Source organism: Oncorhynchus gorbuscha, unplaced genomic scaffold (genome assembly GCF_021184085.1).
Source record: "Oncorhynchus gorbuscha isolate QuinsamMale2020 ecotype Even-year unplaced genomic scaffold, OgorEven_v1.0 Un_scaffold_55:::fragment_6:::debris, whole genome shotgun sequence".
NCBI classification, from domain to species: Eukaryota; Metazoa; Chordata; class Actinopteri; order Salmoniformes; family Salmonidae; genus Oncorhynchus; species Oncorhynchus gorbuscha.
Genome location: NW_025745377.1, coordinates 1 through 15,782, shown reverse-complemented (window position 1 = coordinate 15,782; position 15,782 = coordinate 1). Strand labels below are relative to the sequence as shown.

At 41.4% G+C, this 15,782-nt stretch overlaps 2 protein-coding genes across 3 annotated transcripts; both read right to left on the bottom strand.

The window, feature by feature from the left end:
* Nucleotides 1–776: 776 nt before the first annotated feature.
* LOC124018565 (dnaJ homolog subfamily C member 1-like) lies at nucleotides 777–8,220 on the bottom strand. Of its 2 annotated transcripts, XM_046333897.1 has the most exons (13): nucleotides 7,873–8,220; nucleotides 6,908–7,009; nucleotides 5,756–5,802; nucleotides 5,232–5,397; nucleotides 4,619–4,716; nucleotides 4,238–4,331; nucleotides 3,900–3,999; nucleotides 3,252–3,415; nucleotides 2,736–2,855; nucleotides 2,507–2,555; nucleotides 1,894–2,103; nucleotides 1,616–1,821; nucleotides 777–1,314 (listed from the first exon to the last, which is right to left on the bottom strand). In XM_046333897.1, the coding sequence occupies exons 1-13, from the start codon at nucleotides 8,026–8,028 to the stop codon at nucleotides 1,246–1,248; spliced, it is 1,581 nt and encodes a 526-aa protein (XP_046189853.1). In that variant the 5' UTR covers nucleotides 8,029–8,220; the 3' UTR covers nucleotides 777–1,245. The 2 variants fall into 2 exon arrangements, with proteins under 2 accessions (XP_046189853.1, XP_046189852.1); XM_046333896.1 differs by having other exon boundaries at nucleotides 1,616–2,103; nucleotides 7,873–8,217.
* Nucleotides 8,221–10,390: 2,170 nt separating this feature from the next.
* Nucleotides 10,391–11,867, bottom strand: LOC124018566 (zinc finger protein 37-like; the record flags this gene model as incomplete). The annotated part of the gene is given in 1 exon segment (XM_046333898.1): nucleotides 10,391–11,867. A coding segment is annotated over 1 exon segment (1,325 nt), but the record flags the coding sequence as incomplete, so codon positions are not given.
* Nucleotides 11,868–15,782: the final 3,915 nt, after the last annotated feature.

Here is a 15,782-nt window from a genome sequence, read left to right as displayed (position 1 = left end):
GTCTGTCTCCAAACGAGTAGCACAGTGAATCATCATACCTAGCAAAAACAAAAAACAAATGGTCCCAATCGTTTTCCCACCATTAATATCCCCCACCGGGAAAAATGACAAACACTTCAAATAAAGGGCTGCGTGATGTTTTTGATAACTGTAAATATTTTTTTTAATTATTAAATGCTAATATGGCTATCGCAAAGAAATACAAATGCCATGATACCCTGGACAAGAGGAAAAAGTCAATCTTTCTAGTTCTTGAAATGTTATCCAAAATGTCGTAATAAATAAATTGGCTACATTTCTTAAATATTGATAATTCTGTGAACTGTCTTGTGAAAGTTTTGAATTGACACAATACCTGTTAGCAAAGGTGTCAGCTAGAGACAAGGTGCAGGAGCTTGCAGGGATTTGTAGTCTTGCATGATGTCTACTTTGATGCGGAGTAGCATTTTCAAATCAGAGTAAATAAAGCTTAATATATTGATAAATCACCTCGTCTTAGAAATACAAGGTTATCAAAACGTCATGCCAGGGTAAACCTACACAATCAGCCCTTAAATTTTCCAACATATGGAATTTTAGAAACAATTGGAACCATTTCGGGGCGGCAGCGTAGCCTAGTGGTTAGAGCGTTGGACTAGTAACCGGAAGGTTGCGAGTTCAAACCCCCGAGCTGACAAGGTACAAATCTGTCGTTCTGCCCCATTTACCTTTTTGGCCGCTGGTTTATTTATATTTTTTTGGGCTGAAATTGACATTTCAAACAGTGCATCAATGGATCCATGTAAATAAATAAAACCATTTATTTCCTTCTCCAACAGGTTATATTCAGTACATGTGCGATTTAAAATGACACAGCAAAAAAAGTTGTTGTTGTGCTGAACACTCCTCACATGGCAGTCCGTAGAGAGGAGGCTGGATGGCATGCTTTGGGCAGAGAGCTAAGGCACATGACAGACATGAGACGATGGGCCCTAGTCCCTTCTCCCAGGTCCTCTGTCCTTTTAAGAGATAAAATAACCAGACAGGTTGAAGCAACCATATGGTATGTGTATTATTCATTATATTTCCTTCCATCCTTTTAGATCACATTGAAAGGGTAGCCAGGAAAAGGGGCTAGATTAGGCAATAAACTGTGTACATACGACTTAAACTAGGGTCTGCCAAACGTTTTGACACACCCTGCAATGTTGCATTGTGGGGGATCCAAAAGAAAACTGATTTCAAGATAACGGTCTTTGGGGGGAGTCAGCTCTTGGCCTGCTTCCTTTTCAGCACCAGCTCAGCCAAAAGTTTGTAACGAATCATACACTCCTCCTGAAAAACAGTATAGGTCCATCACCATCCAAAATTAAATCATGGTTTACCATCTCAGCTATTCATGACAATTTAAGTTTTGTTATTTCCATATTCTACCTACCGACCTACACCTAACACATCGAAATTGCTTCAGGTTTCAGGAAAGTATTTCAATTTTAAATAACTGGACAAAAAAGTTGACGGATCATGTCAATTACCAATATAGATTAGGCAAACTGTACACACGGCTTAAACTGGGGCCGGCCAAACATTTTGACACACTCTGCAATGTTACAATGTGGGGGGGGTAATCTCTCACCTTTCTCTTCCCCGGGACCACCTTGGCGATCCAGTCCCAGCGTTCCGTGGTGCCTCGTGGGTACTGCTGTAGGGCCAGCTCCAGAAGCTTCTGCTGGTTCTGGGTCCAGACGTCGTCAGTCTCCGCAGTGGCCTTCTCCTTGGACGGTTGTGGGACTGAAGAGGGGGGCGGACTCTGCTCCTCTCCGCTGTCCTTCTCGGCTGCAGCTGTGTAGTCAAAGTCCCTCTGTCTGTGTCCCTTAGCCTCAACCCCCACCCTTCCACCCCCAGTCTTTTTACCTCTCCTCCTGACACCACCGGATTGGATGCCCTCTTCTTCGTCCCCTCCGCCCCTGTATTCTGTCCCCTCTGTCATGGCTGCTGCCGGGGGCTTGGGGTCTTCACGCTGGGTCATTAAGCTGTCAGGTACGGCTCCGGCCCCAGCTATGGAGCCCTTTCCTGGGAAAGCGCTGCTGCCCTGGGCCTTGAGCTCAGAGAGTTTCACCAGCCCTGCATCAAAGAGGTACAAGTTAAGATGTTGTCTCTCTGCTGATGAATAAAGTATTACATTTTTTTTAAAGGGGACATTTTTCTAAACACAACAACACAAAAATGGTGCAGCTGTCAGCACTCATTTCAGAACAAGTTTAAACTGGAATGGCTATATTCCAAACATCATAGTCCCTAGTCTCCTCACGGACATTAAATACAAATGCTGCTTCAGTTTTGGGAGTAATATCCTGGATTCAGCTGTATACATTACATTTTCATCTCTTATTAATCATTGCATGATTGTAGAATAAATGTTTTTAAAAAATGTGCCATGCATGACAAGGCAAAAACCGAACAATAAAGTAGTCCATCGCAGGTTACTGCAAAGGTCAAACAAAAAGTTCTAAAAAAACTGACTTACCTGATGTGTTGGTTTGACCATCTTTGACTTGTTTGACTTTTGCAGTAACCTGCAAAGGATCACAATATTTTGACATTTTTCTTTGACAAGCAACTATTCTCCTAAATTTATAAACACAAAATGTTAATTTTGCAGTATATTTTTCTAAGACTGACAAAAAAAAAAATCTCATTCCCTCCATTTAAGTCCAGAGTTTTCCATGCACCACCCATTCCCAATGTATACTCACATCAGTCACCGATCTTCCTAGTTCGTGGGCGATTTTCTCCCAGCGTCCAGGTGTTCCCCCAGGGAACTTGGCCATACTCCTTGTCAGAAGAGTGATGTCCTCTTCTGACCACTCCGGAGCCTGAAGAAACAACAAACAAGATTAGACCAAAGACCAGGCCATTTTGGCTTAGGGCTGCAAAATTCCAGAAACGTTCCCAAAATTCCCAGGTTTTAAGCAAATCCCTGTTGGGGAAAAAGGTGGGAATTTGAGGTATTTTGGTGAACATAACGCTATAATGACCATCCAAAATCTATTCCATCTTGCCTGTTGCCTCAGATTCATGCAATTTACCTTACTTGATCCTAGAATAGGATATATTAGACAGATCAAACTCTGGTAACTGTCCAACTATATACCTACAAATGGCAAATAAAACTAACTTTATAATCTAATATTTGGCTGATTTAAAAGAGCAGAGCTTTACTAATGTCATGGAACAAACCTTTCCACAGAGGGAAAATATTGTGGACCCACCTTCTTCTTCTGAGACTTCTTATCCTCGAGCCAGTCATCCAGCTGGGTTTCGATCTCCTCAATAGACGTTCCCTGGTCGTACGCCAGTGAGTTTGCGCCCGTAAAGGAAGGCTCATAAACGGGGAACTCAAACTTCGGCTTCTTCACTTTGGATCGCTTCTCTTCTGTGGGAAGTGAGGAATGTGATGAGACAAGAGCACGCGGCTGGGGACAATTACAACTGATGCTCCTGGGAGGCACAGCGGTCGAAGACACTGCATGAGGTGTCACTACAGACACCCAGGTTCGAATCCAGGCTGTATCACAACCAGCCGTGATTGGGAGTCCCATAAGGCGGTGTCATCCGGGTTTGGCCTGTGTAGGCAGTCATTGTAAATAAGAATTTGTTCTTAACTGTCTTGACTAGTTAAAGGGCAAATACATTTTTTTTGTTTACATTCAAACACAGTTACTGAATTATTTCAGAAAAACGATTTTGCTCTACAAATAAAATGTATTATGATGTCCCATTTTCTTGTTTGATCCAGCTAACCTTTATCCAGGCTGGTTAATAAAATAAAATCTTATAAAGACCAGGCAAAAGTGAACAATCAGTCATGATTAGGCAGATAATTAAGTTGTCTACTTCAATCTTCTACAAGTCCTTACTTATTGTAGTAGCATCCTGTTCTGCCAGTGCCATGGCTTCCACTTCCTCTTTCTCTCGGATCTTCATCTCCTTATAATCTTTGTAATACTGTTTGGCGTCCTGAAGCACAGACAAAATTAAAGATAAATTGTCGCTCGCTGAGGATGCTGATAGGATCTTATCAATAGCCATTAGAGATAATAATAATTGTACACCAATACAGTGATAGAAAATGTGCAATGAGAGGGAATACTTTCACTAAGCTCTGTATATGTTGGTCAATATACCACAACTAAGGGCTGCTCCTCGACTGTGAAGGTAAGAGAACTCGGTTTGGTTAAATTAGTTGGAGGACTACCTGTATGACATGGGGGAGGGACTTGACAGAGAGATAAAGCCAAGTGCTCAGCTTGAGTGGCAGGATATCCTGCCAATGAGGTTTGTCATGTGACCTGAAAGGAAAAGGACACGTGACCATGCTGAAGTGTACATACAACACACATGAATAAACTACATGCTAAACAAACAAAGGAGCAATATTCCAATGCGTTTCCCCATGCCATTTTCACATGCAACGAGCACTTCAAATGTTCTACTAATATACAGTCCCACCGCTTGAAAGTTGGGCATGAAGCGTTAAATTTTGCCGTTTTTTCTTTACAAAAAAAAAGCAGTGCTGTATTATTATAATTCAATATGATATTTCCTTGTGAAATTAGGAACACCTTGTGACACTCACCTCTCTATTTTTTCCTGTCCGATAAAACGCGATTCTTCAGCACTCTTGCTACTCGTCTTTTTCTTCTTCTCTTTTTTCTTCTTGCTCAGAAGTTCATCCTGGTAAGAGAAGCACCATGTGGAAGGATAACGTCAAGCAGGTTATTAGAAATCTATGGGCGTCACTTTGCTCTCTCACACACACGCAAAAACAACTTTTTAGTTGCAGAATCTTACTTGGTTCAAGGGGAAACAATTTACTGCAAATCAATTACATTTATTATATGACAGAGGGAGAAATGTGACAACTTACATATTTAGTTTCAATAATTCAATAAATTACGTTTTGGACTATTTAATTGAACATTGTTAAATGGAAGTAATTGGTTATTATAAAATCCTGAATATGCTGAGGCTGAGAAATCCGGTGTTAAATTGCACCAGTGTATTTATACTTTATACAAACACAGAAAAATGCTTCTTAATCCCACTTTTTCAGCACAGCAATAACTGCCCATTGGGGGGGGGGACTAAGTTAATAGAATTGAAGCTGTGGAACGGATAACAGCAAACTTGGATTAGTTTGGCAGTTTAAAAAAAACAGACGGGTGAAAGGTCATGCACGGTCCCCTCACCAGCTGCTTCTCCAGGTAGACGGACCAGATGACTACATAGTGGCACACGGTCAGGATGAGGAAGAGCAGGAAGCCCAGCTCCCCATTGCTCATCTTCCTCACCCGCCTGTAATAAAACACTGGCTGCCTCCAGTCCGGTAGCCCGTTGACCAGGACATCATTGTACCTGTAGTTGAGAGGAACCAAAACGAAAGGGTGGTTCGAGGATTTCTCCGATGGCAAATTTTAGGGGTTCAAGCAGTGATAAGCGGCAGAACAGCTTGGCTCAGCCCAGCAGCGTGAAAATGGCATTTTTTCTTCTTTTTTTTAATGCTTTCCTCATTTTCTCCCCCCACTGCTGTGGTGGGTAACATAGGAAATACATACTAAAATTATACACTGGTGAATAACATGGTGAGCATATAATATACCTAATAATGACAGAATACTGTAATCTCCGCAAAATTGTGTACGAAATTGTGAATGTGACAGACTCCTCCCACTTTCAGAAGAAAGTAGTGAGAGAAGGTGGGGGGGGGGCTGACCTCTGTCTCCTCTCTTCATCTTTCAGTACTTCATAGATGCCCACCAACTATGGGGAGAGAGAAAAATGATCAGTGAGGCAATAGACAGAAATGGCAATCAATACTTCCAACTAATCAGATAGATTGCAGTGTATGAAAATGACTGTACCTCACAAACTACTTTTACTGCCACAAAACACTGCATATAAACAGTGTTTCACTTAAACATGACCTATTCTATTTGTTGCTGGAATTACTCTGTAAGGTGTCCATAGACTACTTGTAAGATGGAGATCAAACAAGACGAAGTTGGGTTTAAAAACCCCCGTAGGGAGTAGGTAGGGAATGTTAAACCCCTGTAGGGAGTAGGTAGGGAGTGTTAAACCCCCGCAGGGAGTAGGTAGGGAGTGTTATACCCCCGTAGGGAGTATGTAGGGAGTGTTAAACCCCCGTAGGGAGTAGGTAGGGAGTGTTAAACCCCATGGGGAGTAGGGACCCCATGGGGAGTAGGGACTGATATTGCAAACTACTTTAATGACTTTTTCATTGGCAAGATAAGCAAACTTAGGGATGACATGCCCGCAACAAACGCTGACACTACACATCCAAGTATATCGGACCAAATTGTACTTTTTAATTCTGTAAAGTCAGTGTGGAAGAGGTGAAAAAATTAGTGTTGTCTATCAACAATGACAAGCTACCAGGGTCTGACCCATCTGAATATAAATACCTGAGGATAATAGCAGACGATACTGCCACTCCTATTTGCCACATCTTCAATTTAAGCCAACTAGAAATTGTGTGTGCGTGCCTTCAGGCCTGGAGGGAAGCTAAAGTCATTCCGCTACCCAAGAATAGTAAAGCCCCCCAAAAAAACACCTTATGGAACAGCGGGGACTGTGAAGCAACACAAACATTGGCAGAAACATGCACACACACACACACACACACACACACACACACGCACTATCCATACACATGTATTTAGTACTGTAGACATGTGGTAGTGGTGGAGTAGGGGCCTGAGGGCACAGTGTGTTGTGAAATCTGTGAATGTATTGTAATGTTTTAAAATTGTATACATTTTGCTGGACCCCAGGAAGAGTAGCTGCTGTGTTGGCAGCAGCTAATGGGGATCCATAATAAATACATAATGTTAAGTGAGTGAGTGACCTGTCTGAATTGGGTTTCAGCATTTGCATCTTTGTTCTTGTCAGGATGCAGCGTGAGCGACAGCCTGCGATAGGCCTTTCTGATGTCCGTCGACGAGGCATCCTGGGGGGTGAGCAGGAAAACGACATGTACATGACATTTCAGAGAGTATTGTGTGTGGTGATATATCACACATGGTTTATCACAAGCATAATAACTAGTCTCTGGCACTAAATCAGTCTGTACGCTCTCATTCTACCTGACATGTCCCACAGTATCGGGGCCTATGCTTCCCCATCCTATCCAGAGGACAGTAACTAAACCAAGGGTATCGGGGCCTATGCTTCCCCATCCTATCCAGAGGACAGTAACCACCCCAAGGGTATCGGGGCCTATGCTTCCCCATCCTATCCAGAGGACAGTAACCACCTCCAAGGTTAACGGAGTCCTACAAAGACGTGGCACTCGGATGACTCCATTGCAGGACGGCACTGTATTCAACACTATCCTGTACTCAGTTTGTCCATATGGTGGCCAACCCTCCTCCTGGGGAGCTGACGGGCATGCAGGCTTTTGTTCCAGCCCTATTTCAAACACACCTCATTCAGCTGCTCAAGGTCCTGATGCGTTGCTGAATCAGATGAGTAAAAATCGTATGTTTAGAGTAGGGCTGGAGCAAAAGCCTGCCCCAGACCAGTAAACTTTGGCTGGTGAAGCAACAGTGTTCCTTGCAAGATGAACAACTAGCTAACGATATTTAACTACCTACCTTAACTTTCATCAGGGGTTATAATACAAAATAAGGGGAAGCATCCTGACACGTCATGATTTGCTCGTCTCCCGGTAGTCTAGGTACACGTAGCTAGTTTAAAAAAAACTACAACAGGCCTCATCATGGGAACAGATCTCGATTTAGGACTTCAAAAAGAAAATGCTAGTTAGTAAATGTTTACAGCTTTTTAAAAAACAAACTAGTTATGACTTACCTGCTCAACAGACAGGAATTCGTAAAAGTTTTGTTGAATTTCCTCCACTAGATCGTAGAGCTCAATGTCTGAATCCCAGGAATGAGAGGGTCTTGGGCAGGCAATAAGAATACAGACGGCGGCAATAAACGAGAGGCTCCATGAAGCTGAGGTCATTATCAGGTTTTGATAATGTTAGCGGTAATAATGTACCGCGATTTTTTTTATCCTGCTGATATGCACCTAGCGCGGCTACTACCCTTACAGCAGGCTGCTTGCGCTAAAGATTTGCTACATTTCCCACAATCCTGTGTTTGTCACCTCTTCCGGTTTCCACACGTGTCACACCGGTTTGTAGTTTTTGTCTTCAACATAAAAGCACCAATTGATGCGCATGATATCCCCCCCCCGAGTCCGATTTCAATCCACCGTATCCTCGATTTTAACCCAGTGAAATTATTTTGTTGATTAGATGTTTTTATAATAGGCTATTTTCTCAGGAACCATGTGGTCTGTCCACTAGAGCTCATGGACAACACCAGACACAGATATAATCTGACAAAAATATATAATTTTCATAAAGAAATCATTAAATTATATATTCCCCAAATGTATGCATTAATTAACATAGTTTATGAAAAAAATCGTGGAACTTTGTTAAATAACTAGGAAGTTTGCAACCGTAGAGAAAGGCAACACTTCAAACTCAATTTTTGAATGTGAACTTCTGTTATACTTATGGAAAACAGAGGGACATTTAAGTAATGACAAGTATAATCGATTTTATTTGTATCTCCTCAAAATATCTACTTTGTAGTAAACCTAGAGTAGGTCGTTATGGAAAATGGAAAAATGGGGCGGCAGCGTAGCCTAGTGGTTAGAGCGTTGGACTCAAACCCCCTGACAAGGTACAAATCTGTCGTTCTGCCCCTGAATAGGCAGTTAACCCACTGTTCCCAGGCCGTCATTGAAAATAAGAATATGTTCTTAACTTACTTGCCTGGTTAAATAAAAGGTTAAAAAAATAATTTAAAAAATATACAGGAATCGACGCATTTCTGATGTGTCCATTCTGATTGAAAAAACACTCCAACACAGGGGGTTGGTGGCACCTTAATTGGAGAGGGTGGGCTCATGGTAATGGTTGAAGCGGAATCAGTGGAATGGTATCAAATACATCTTAATGCGTTTGGTGCCATTCCATCTACTCCATTCCAGCCATTATTATGAGCCGCCTCCAAGCTAAAGAATGGACCATGACGTCACATTTGGGCAGGACACTTTTTGCTATAAAGCAACACAAATTAATAAATGAAGTACCCTCCTCTCCCCACATTGACTATATCATTTTTAGATTATAGATTGTATGTGCTTAGCACCACCGAAGACAAATACTTCCAACCACAAGGCCAGAAAAGTGTGATGGTTTTCGATTGTCACCATTTGGGATTAAAGCACTACTCAAAAAGGCACTAGTATGTGTAGTCCTACAACATACTAACGTGAACACCTCTTCACAGTAACCAGGTTTCATCCAACCATTTCATGCAGATTAATCTTATTTACCTTTATTTAAGCAGGGAGTCACCATTGAGACCAGGGTCTCTTTTCCAAAGGGAGCCCTGCATATACAATTTATAAGACAAATCAAATACAATATAAAACCAGTAAAATACAGCACAACACAAATATTCAATAAAAAAAACATTACATTCCTCAATAAGTGGCACCAGAACATCCAATTGTAATGTATTTTGTAGTTGGTTCGAGCAACGAGGTGCTTTAATTTGTAAGTCGCTCTGGATAAGAGCGTCTGCTAAATGACTTAAATGTAATGTAAATGTAAAAGCGTATTCACCTAGTTCGGTGGAGATCCGAGGAACCTCAAGAGTTAACCAACCTTGTGAACAGGTTTGGTTTGTCATGTTTTTATATTTTAAACAGAAAAGTTGGATAAATCTGAAACTCGTACAGTAGAGCTTTGTAAACAAAACGGAATAATGAAGTGATCGACAGGACAATGACCTGATGCATAAACATTTTTTTTAAAGTCACGACAGGCCTTTTGAAAACCGCTAATATGTCTGTAAAACTTCCTAATGTCAACTAAACTAAATACGCTAGACAAGGTGGGATATTTTTTTTTTTTGGTTGATTAAAATAGATCACGCGACAATTGCGGTGAAAAAAAACACCATGTCGCGCATTGAACTTCCGAGTCACACATTGACGCTGTAGCCTACAACCGCGACATGGAAAAAAAGCATTCCGTTTATTGGCAGACGGAATAAGTTATGGTGGTTAAGTGCACGGTGATAAGTGTCATGCAAATGTTCAATGATGCTGGCGACTTGATAGCTGCCAATTATAACAAATTTTTAAAAAGGCTATTGATTTTATCCATATCTCATCATGTAACCTACCTCGTCCACTTTATCAGCAGACTTGTTGTTTATAGAGCATGTGCCAAAACCAGATTGGGCAAGTAATACCATTTATCGCAAACAGTGTGTGACAAAACCATTCATAGAGTTGAAAATGCAATGGAAACATTTATTTGGTATATGAAAACATAAAAGCACTTTTGCACTTAAGTTAACTATATCACACACAGCATGTTATCTGCTGAAAAATGTAGTTTGTTGGAAACACACCCCTGATGATAAAATGGCCATGTTCTTTCTATGTGGACTATTCGCATGGAAATCCATCACCAATTGGATGGAAACCTAGATAATGACTTTGAAGTTGATGCAATTTTAGAACTTGTGCAGTGCTATAGCATTTTCCACACACTGGGCACTTGTAAGGTTTCTCCCCTGTGTGAACCCTCATATGTGCGGTTAGGTTTTCCTTCCGGCCAAAACATTTCTCACATTCGTTGCATTGGTATGGTTTCTCTCCTGTGTGAATTCTTATATGGGTATTCAGGTGTCCCTTATGAAGGAAGCATTTCCCACATTCTTTGCACTGATATCGTTTCTCTCCTGTGTGAGTCTTATGCATTTTCAGATTAGAATATATGTGAATCACCATATGTCTGTCCAAGTTATGCTTACTGGGGAAACATTTTTCACATTCTTTGCACTGATACAATTTCTCCCGTGTGTGAATCTTCACATGCGTATTCAGCTGTCCACTATGAATGAAGCATTTTCCACATTCTTTGCATTGATACTGCCTCTCCCCAGTGTGAACCAACATATGTTGCTTCAGATGAGACTCAAAGGAGAAACGTTTGCTACAAACGTCACAATAATATATTTCTGCAGTGTGAGTTTGCAGGTGATCGATCATACATTCTGTGGACTCAAAGTCTTCTCCACACACACCACACATGTAGTCTTGGTTCTTTGTGTGTGTTTCTCGCACATGATGGACGAAATGGCCCATGAAAACAAAAGTCTCTCCACACACCTTGCAAGAAAAAGGAACAGAGTTTCTTTGACTGGGGGATTTAAATTGGGGCAACTGTTTGGCTGTCTTGTCATCAGTGTGGGAGCTTTGTCCTTGTTTCACCCATGTTCTAGTTGATTCGAGTAGTGTAGATCCTGGCAGTGTTTCTCCACTTTCCATCCCATTGTCATTGGCTTCACTCTGAGCTGCAGAACAACCAGGATTTACTACACAGAGGGGATGAGAGTCACTAGTTGGTTCTGGTACTCCATAGTCCTGTCCATTAGGTTCTGTTTTGATCTCTTCAATTGTGTTGGTGGGTATAGAGTGCTTCTCCTTGTTCTCCACAGTTTGAGTTTGGTAAAGATGTGAGAGCTGAGGTGGGCCCTGATCATTGCAGTCACTTTTCACACAAGCAGGAGTGAATGTTGAGTCTTTGGTGTCAGACACCAGCCCTTGAAGCTGCTCCTCCTCCTGACTGGTCCTGAACTCCTCGTGTTCCTCTTTAATGTGTGGGGGCTCTGGGTCCTCCGGGTCCTCCTGCCCCAGACTTGGGCTCCACTCCTGCTCACAGTGTTCCTCCTCTTCAGATACAAGGAGCGTGAGTTGCTGGGGGTCTGAAAAGAAAACAGACGGGAAATATTGCTGTATGATTTCACATTTTAAAATATAATAAGTGTATCATCCAGTTTCCTTATGCCCTGCAGAAGAAATGTACTACTGCCATCAATACAGTCTGTAGCTAGCTGTACGCTAGCTAGTTGTGTAGCCAATGCTATGTGTTAACCCGACAGCCATCATTTCACAGCCATTTCATTTAGCAGTACTGAATGCATACATTTTCATAATTTTTTTAGGTACTCCATTGTAAAAAAAAATAATTAAAAAAAAGATTTGGGAAGCTATTGAAAATGCATTTATTAATGTCTACCTTCTTTTTTGGACAGGTGTATTCTACTAGACACCTTTATGCATACATTACAATTATATTAAGGTACCACAAGAGCAGAAATTCACCCCCCCCCCCCCCCCACTGAAAGATGATCCCTAGAGATTACCCATGACGTTGCACAAAGATTGAAGTCAATAAGTCATTGTTTTAGTCAAAGTATGATATAGCTGGGTTTCAACAACAATAAAAATGTGTGTCAATGTGGTGTTTTCCTTATCATATGACACGCTAATACTTTTCAGTTGACGTTTCTGTTCAGGACTGAGTTTTATTTTAATGTTACCACCCATCAGCATGGCATTGTTAATTAACATGGGCATGGACTCTACAAGGTGTCGAAAGTGTTCTACAGGGATGCTGGCCCATGTTGACGCCAATGCTTCCCACAGTAGTGCCAATTTGGCTGGATGTCCTTTTTGGGGGGGGGGGGGGGGACCATTCTTGATACATACTGGAAACTGTTGAGCTTGAAAAACCCAGCAGCGTTGCAGTTCTTGACACACTCAAAACAGTGCGCCTGACACCTACTACCATACCCCGTTCCAAAGGCACTTACATTTTGTTGTCTTGCCCATTCACCATCTGAATGGCACACATACACAATCCATGTCTCAATTGTCTCAAGGCTTAAAAATGATTCTTTAACTTCTTATGGCTGGGGGCAGTATTGAGTAGCTTGGATGAATAAGGTGCCCAGAGTAAACTGCCTGCTACTCAGTCCCAAAAACTAAGATATGCATATTATTAGTATATTTGTATACAAAACAATGACGTTTCTAAAACTGTTTGAATGATGTCTGTGAGTATGACAGAACTCATATGGCAGGCAAAAACCTGGTTTGTAGTTTTTCAACTCATTGCCTATTGACAAAAAGGAGGTATTTGGACATAAATAATGGACTTTATCGAACAAAACAAACATGTATTGTGGAACTGGGATTCCTGGGAGTGCATTCTGATGAAGATCAAAGGTAAGTGAATATTTACAATGCTATTTCTGACTAATGTTGACTACACAACATGGCGGATATCCGTTTGGGTTGTTTTGGTCTCTGAGCGCTGTACTCAAATTATTGCATGGTGTGCTTTTTTGGTGAAGCTTTTTTTAAATCTGACACAGCGGTTGCATTAAGGAGAAGTGGATCTAAAGTTCCATGCATAACAGATGTATCTTTTAGCAATGTTTATTATGAGTATTTCAGTAAATTGATGTGGCTCTCTGCAAAATCACCGTATGTTTTGGAACTACTGAACATAACACGCCAATGTATACTGACATTTTTGGATATAAACATTAGAGGTCGAACGATTATGATATTTTCAACACCGATACCGATTAAAAATCGGCCGATTTTTATTTATTTATTTGTAATAATGACAATTACAACAATACTGAATGAACACTTATTTTAACTTAATATAATACATCAATAAAATCAATTTAGCCTCAAGTAAATAATGAAACATGTTCAATTTGGTTTAAATAATGCAAAAACAAAGAGTTGGAGAAGAAAGTAAAAGTGCAATATGTTCCATGTAAAATATGTGCCATGTAAGAAAGCTAACGTTTCAGTTCCTTACTCAGAACATGAGAACATATGAAAGCTGGTGGTTCCTTTTAACATGAGTCTTCAATATTCCCAGGTAAGACGTTTTAGGTTGTAGTTATTACAGGAATTATAGGACTATTTCCCTCTATACCATTTGTATTTCATTAACCTTTGACTATTGGATGTTCTTATAGGCACTTTAGTATTGCCAGTGTAATAGTATAGCTTCCGTCCCCTCTCCTCGCTCCTCCCTGGGCTTGAACCAGCAACACAGCAACAATTAGTGCGCGCTAACTAGCTAGCTAGCCATTTCACTTCGGTTACACAAGCCTCATCTAGGAAGTTGATAGGCTTGAAGTCATAAACAGTGCAATGCCTGACGCACAACGAAGAGCTGCTGGCAAAACGCACGAAACTGCGTTTTGAATGAATGTTTACGCGCCTGCTTCCGTCTACCACCGCTCAGTCAGATACTTGTATGCTCACTCAGATTATATGCAACGCAGGACACGCTAGATAATATCATCAACTAGGTGTAGTTAACTAGTATTATGATTGATTGTTTTTTATAAGATAAGTTTAATGCTAGCTAGCAACTTACCTTGGCTTACTACATTCGCATAACAGGCAGCCTCCTTGTGGAGTGCAACGAGAAAGAGGCAGGTCATTATTGCGTTGGACTAGTTAAGGTTGCAAGATTGGATCCCCCGAGCTGGCAAGGTGAAAATCTGTCGTTCTACCCCTGAACAAGGCAGCTAACTCACTGTTCCGAGGCAGTCATTGAAAATAAGAATGTGTTCTTAACTGTCTTGCCTAGTTAAATAAAGATTAAATAAAAGGTGTAAAATATATATATATATATTGTTAAATCGGTGCCCAAAAATACAGATTTCCGATTGTTATGAAAACACCCCTCCAACCAGAATGCTTTATTTACTAATTTGCTATATGCAGAGTTCAACAGAGTTCAAGTGAAGGTCAAGCAAATCATAGAGAAAGCAAATTGTATTGCAATCATCTCTGATGGGTGGTTGAATGTTCGTGGGCAAGGAATAATTAACTACATCTCCACCCCTCAACCAGTATTCTACAAGAGCACTGACACAAGGGACAACAGACACACCGGTGTCTACATTGCAGATGAGCTGAAGGCAGTCATCAATGACCTTGGACCACAGAAGGTATTTGCACTGGTGACAGACAATGCTGGGAACATGAAGGCTGCTTGGTCTAAAGTTGAGAAGTCCTACCCTCACATCACACCAATTGGCTGTGCTGCTCATGCAATGAATCTGCTCCTCAAGGACATCATGGCACTGAAAACAATGGATACACTCTACAAGAGAGCCAAGGAAATGGTTAGGTATGTGAAGGGTCATCAATTTATAGCAGCGATCTACCTCACCCAGCAAAGTGAGAAGAATAAGAGCACCACATTGAAGCTGCCCAGCAACACCAGTTGGGGTGGTGTTGCCATCATGTTTGACAGTCTCCTGGAGGGGAAGGAGTTTCTTCAAGAAATGAGCATATTACAGTCTGCCAATATAGACAGCCCCATCAAGAGGATCCCTCCTAGATGTATTTTAGGAGAGCGTGGTAAATAGCCCGAAACCTATAGAAGTAGCCATTGCACGGATTGAGGGAGACAATGCCATCCAGTCTGATGTTCAGACTCTGCTTGCAGATGTAAGAGAAGAAATCTGTACTGCCCTGCCCACTTCACTGTGGCTCCAAGCAGAGGAAACTGCAGTTCTGAAACACATCAAAAAGCTTGAAGACTTCTGCCTGAAGCCCAAACACACTGCAACGTACATTAGACCCCAAGTCTGCTGGAAAGAGCATCCTGTCTGGTGCAGAGATCAACAAGGTCTATGGTGTAATCACTACCATGTCTCACCACCTTGACCTGGATGAGGACAAGGTTCTTGGCAGTCTGACAAAGTACACTTCTAAGCAAGGGCTTTGGGATGGAGATGCAACATGGCAGTCGTGCCAACATATCTCATCAGCCACCTGGTGGAAGGGACTTTGTG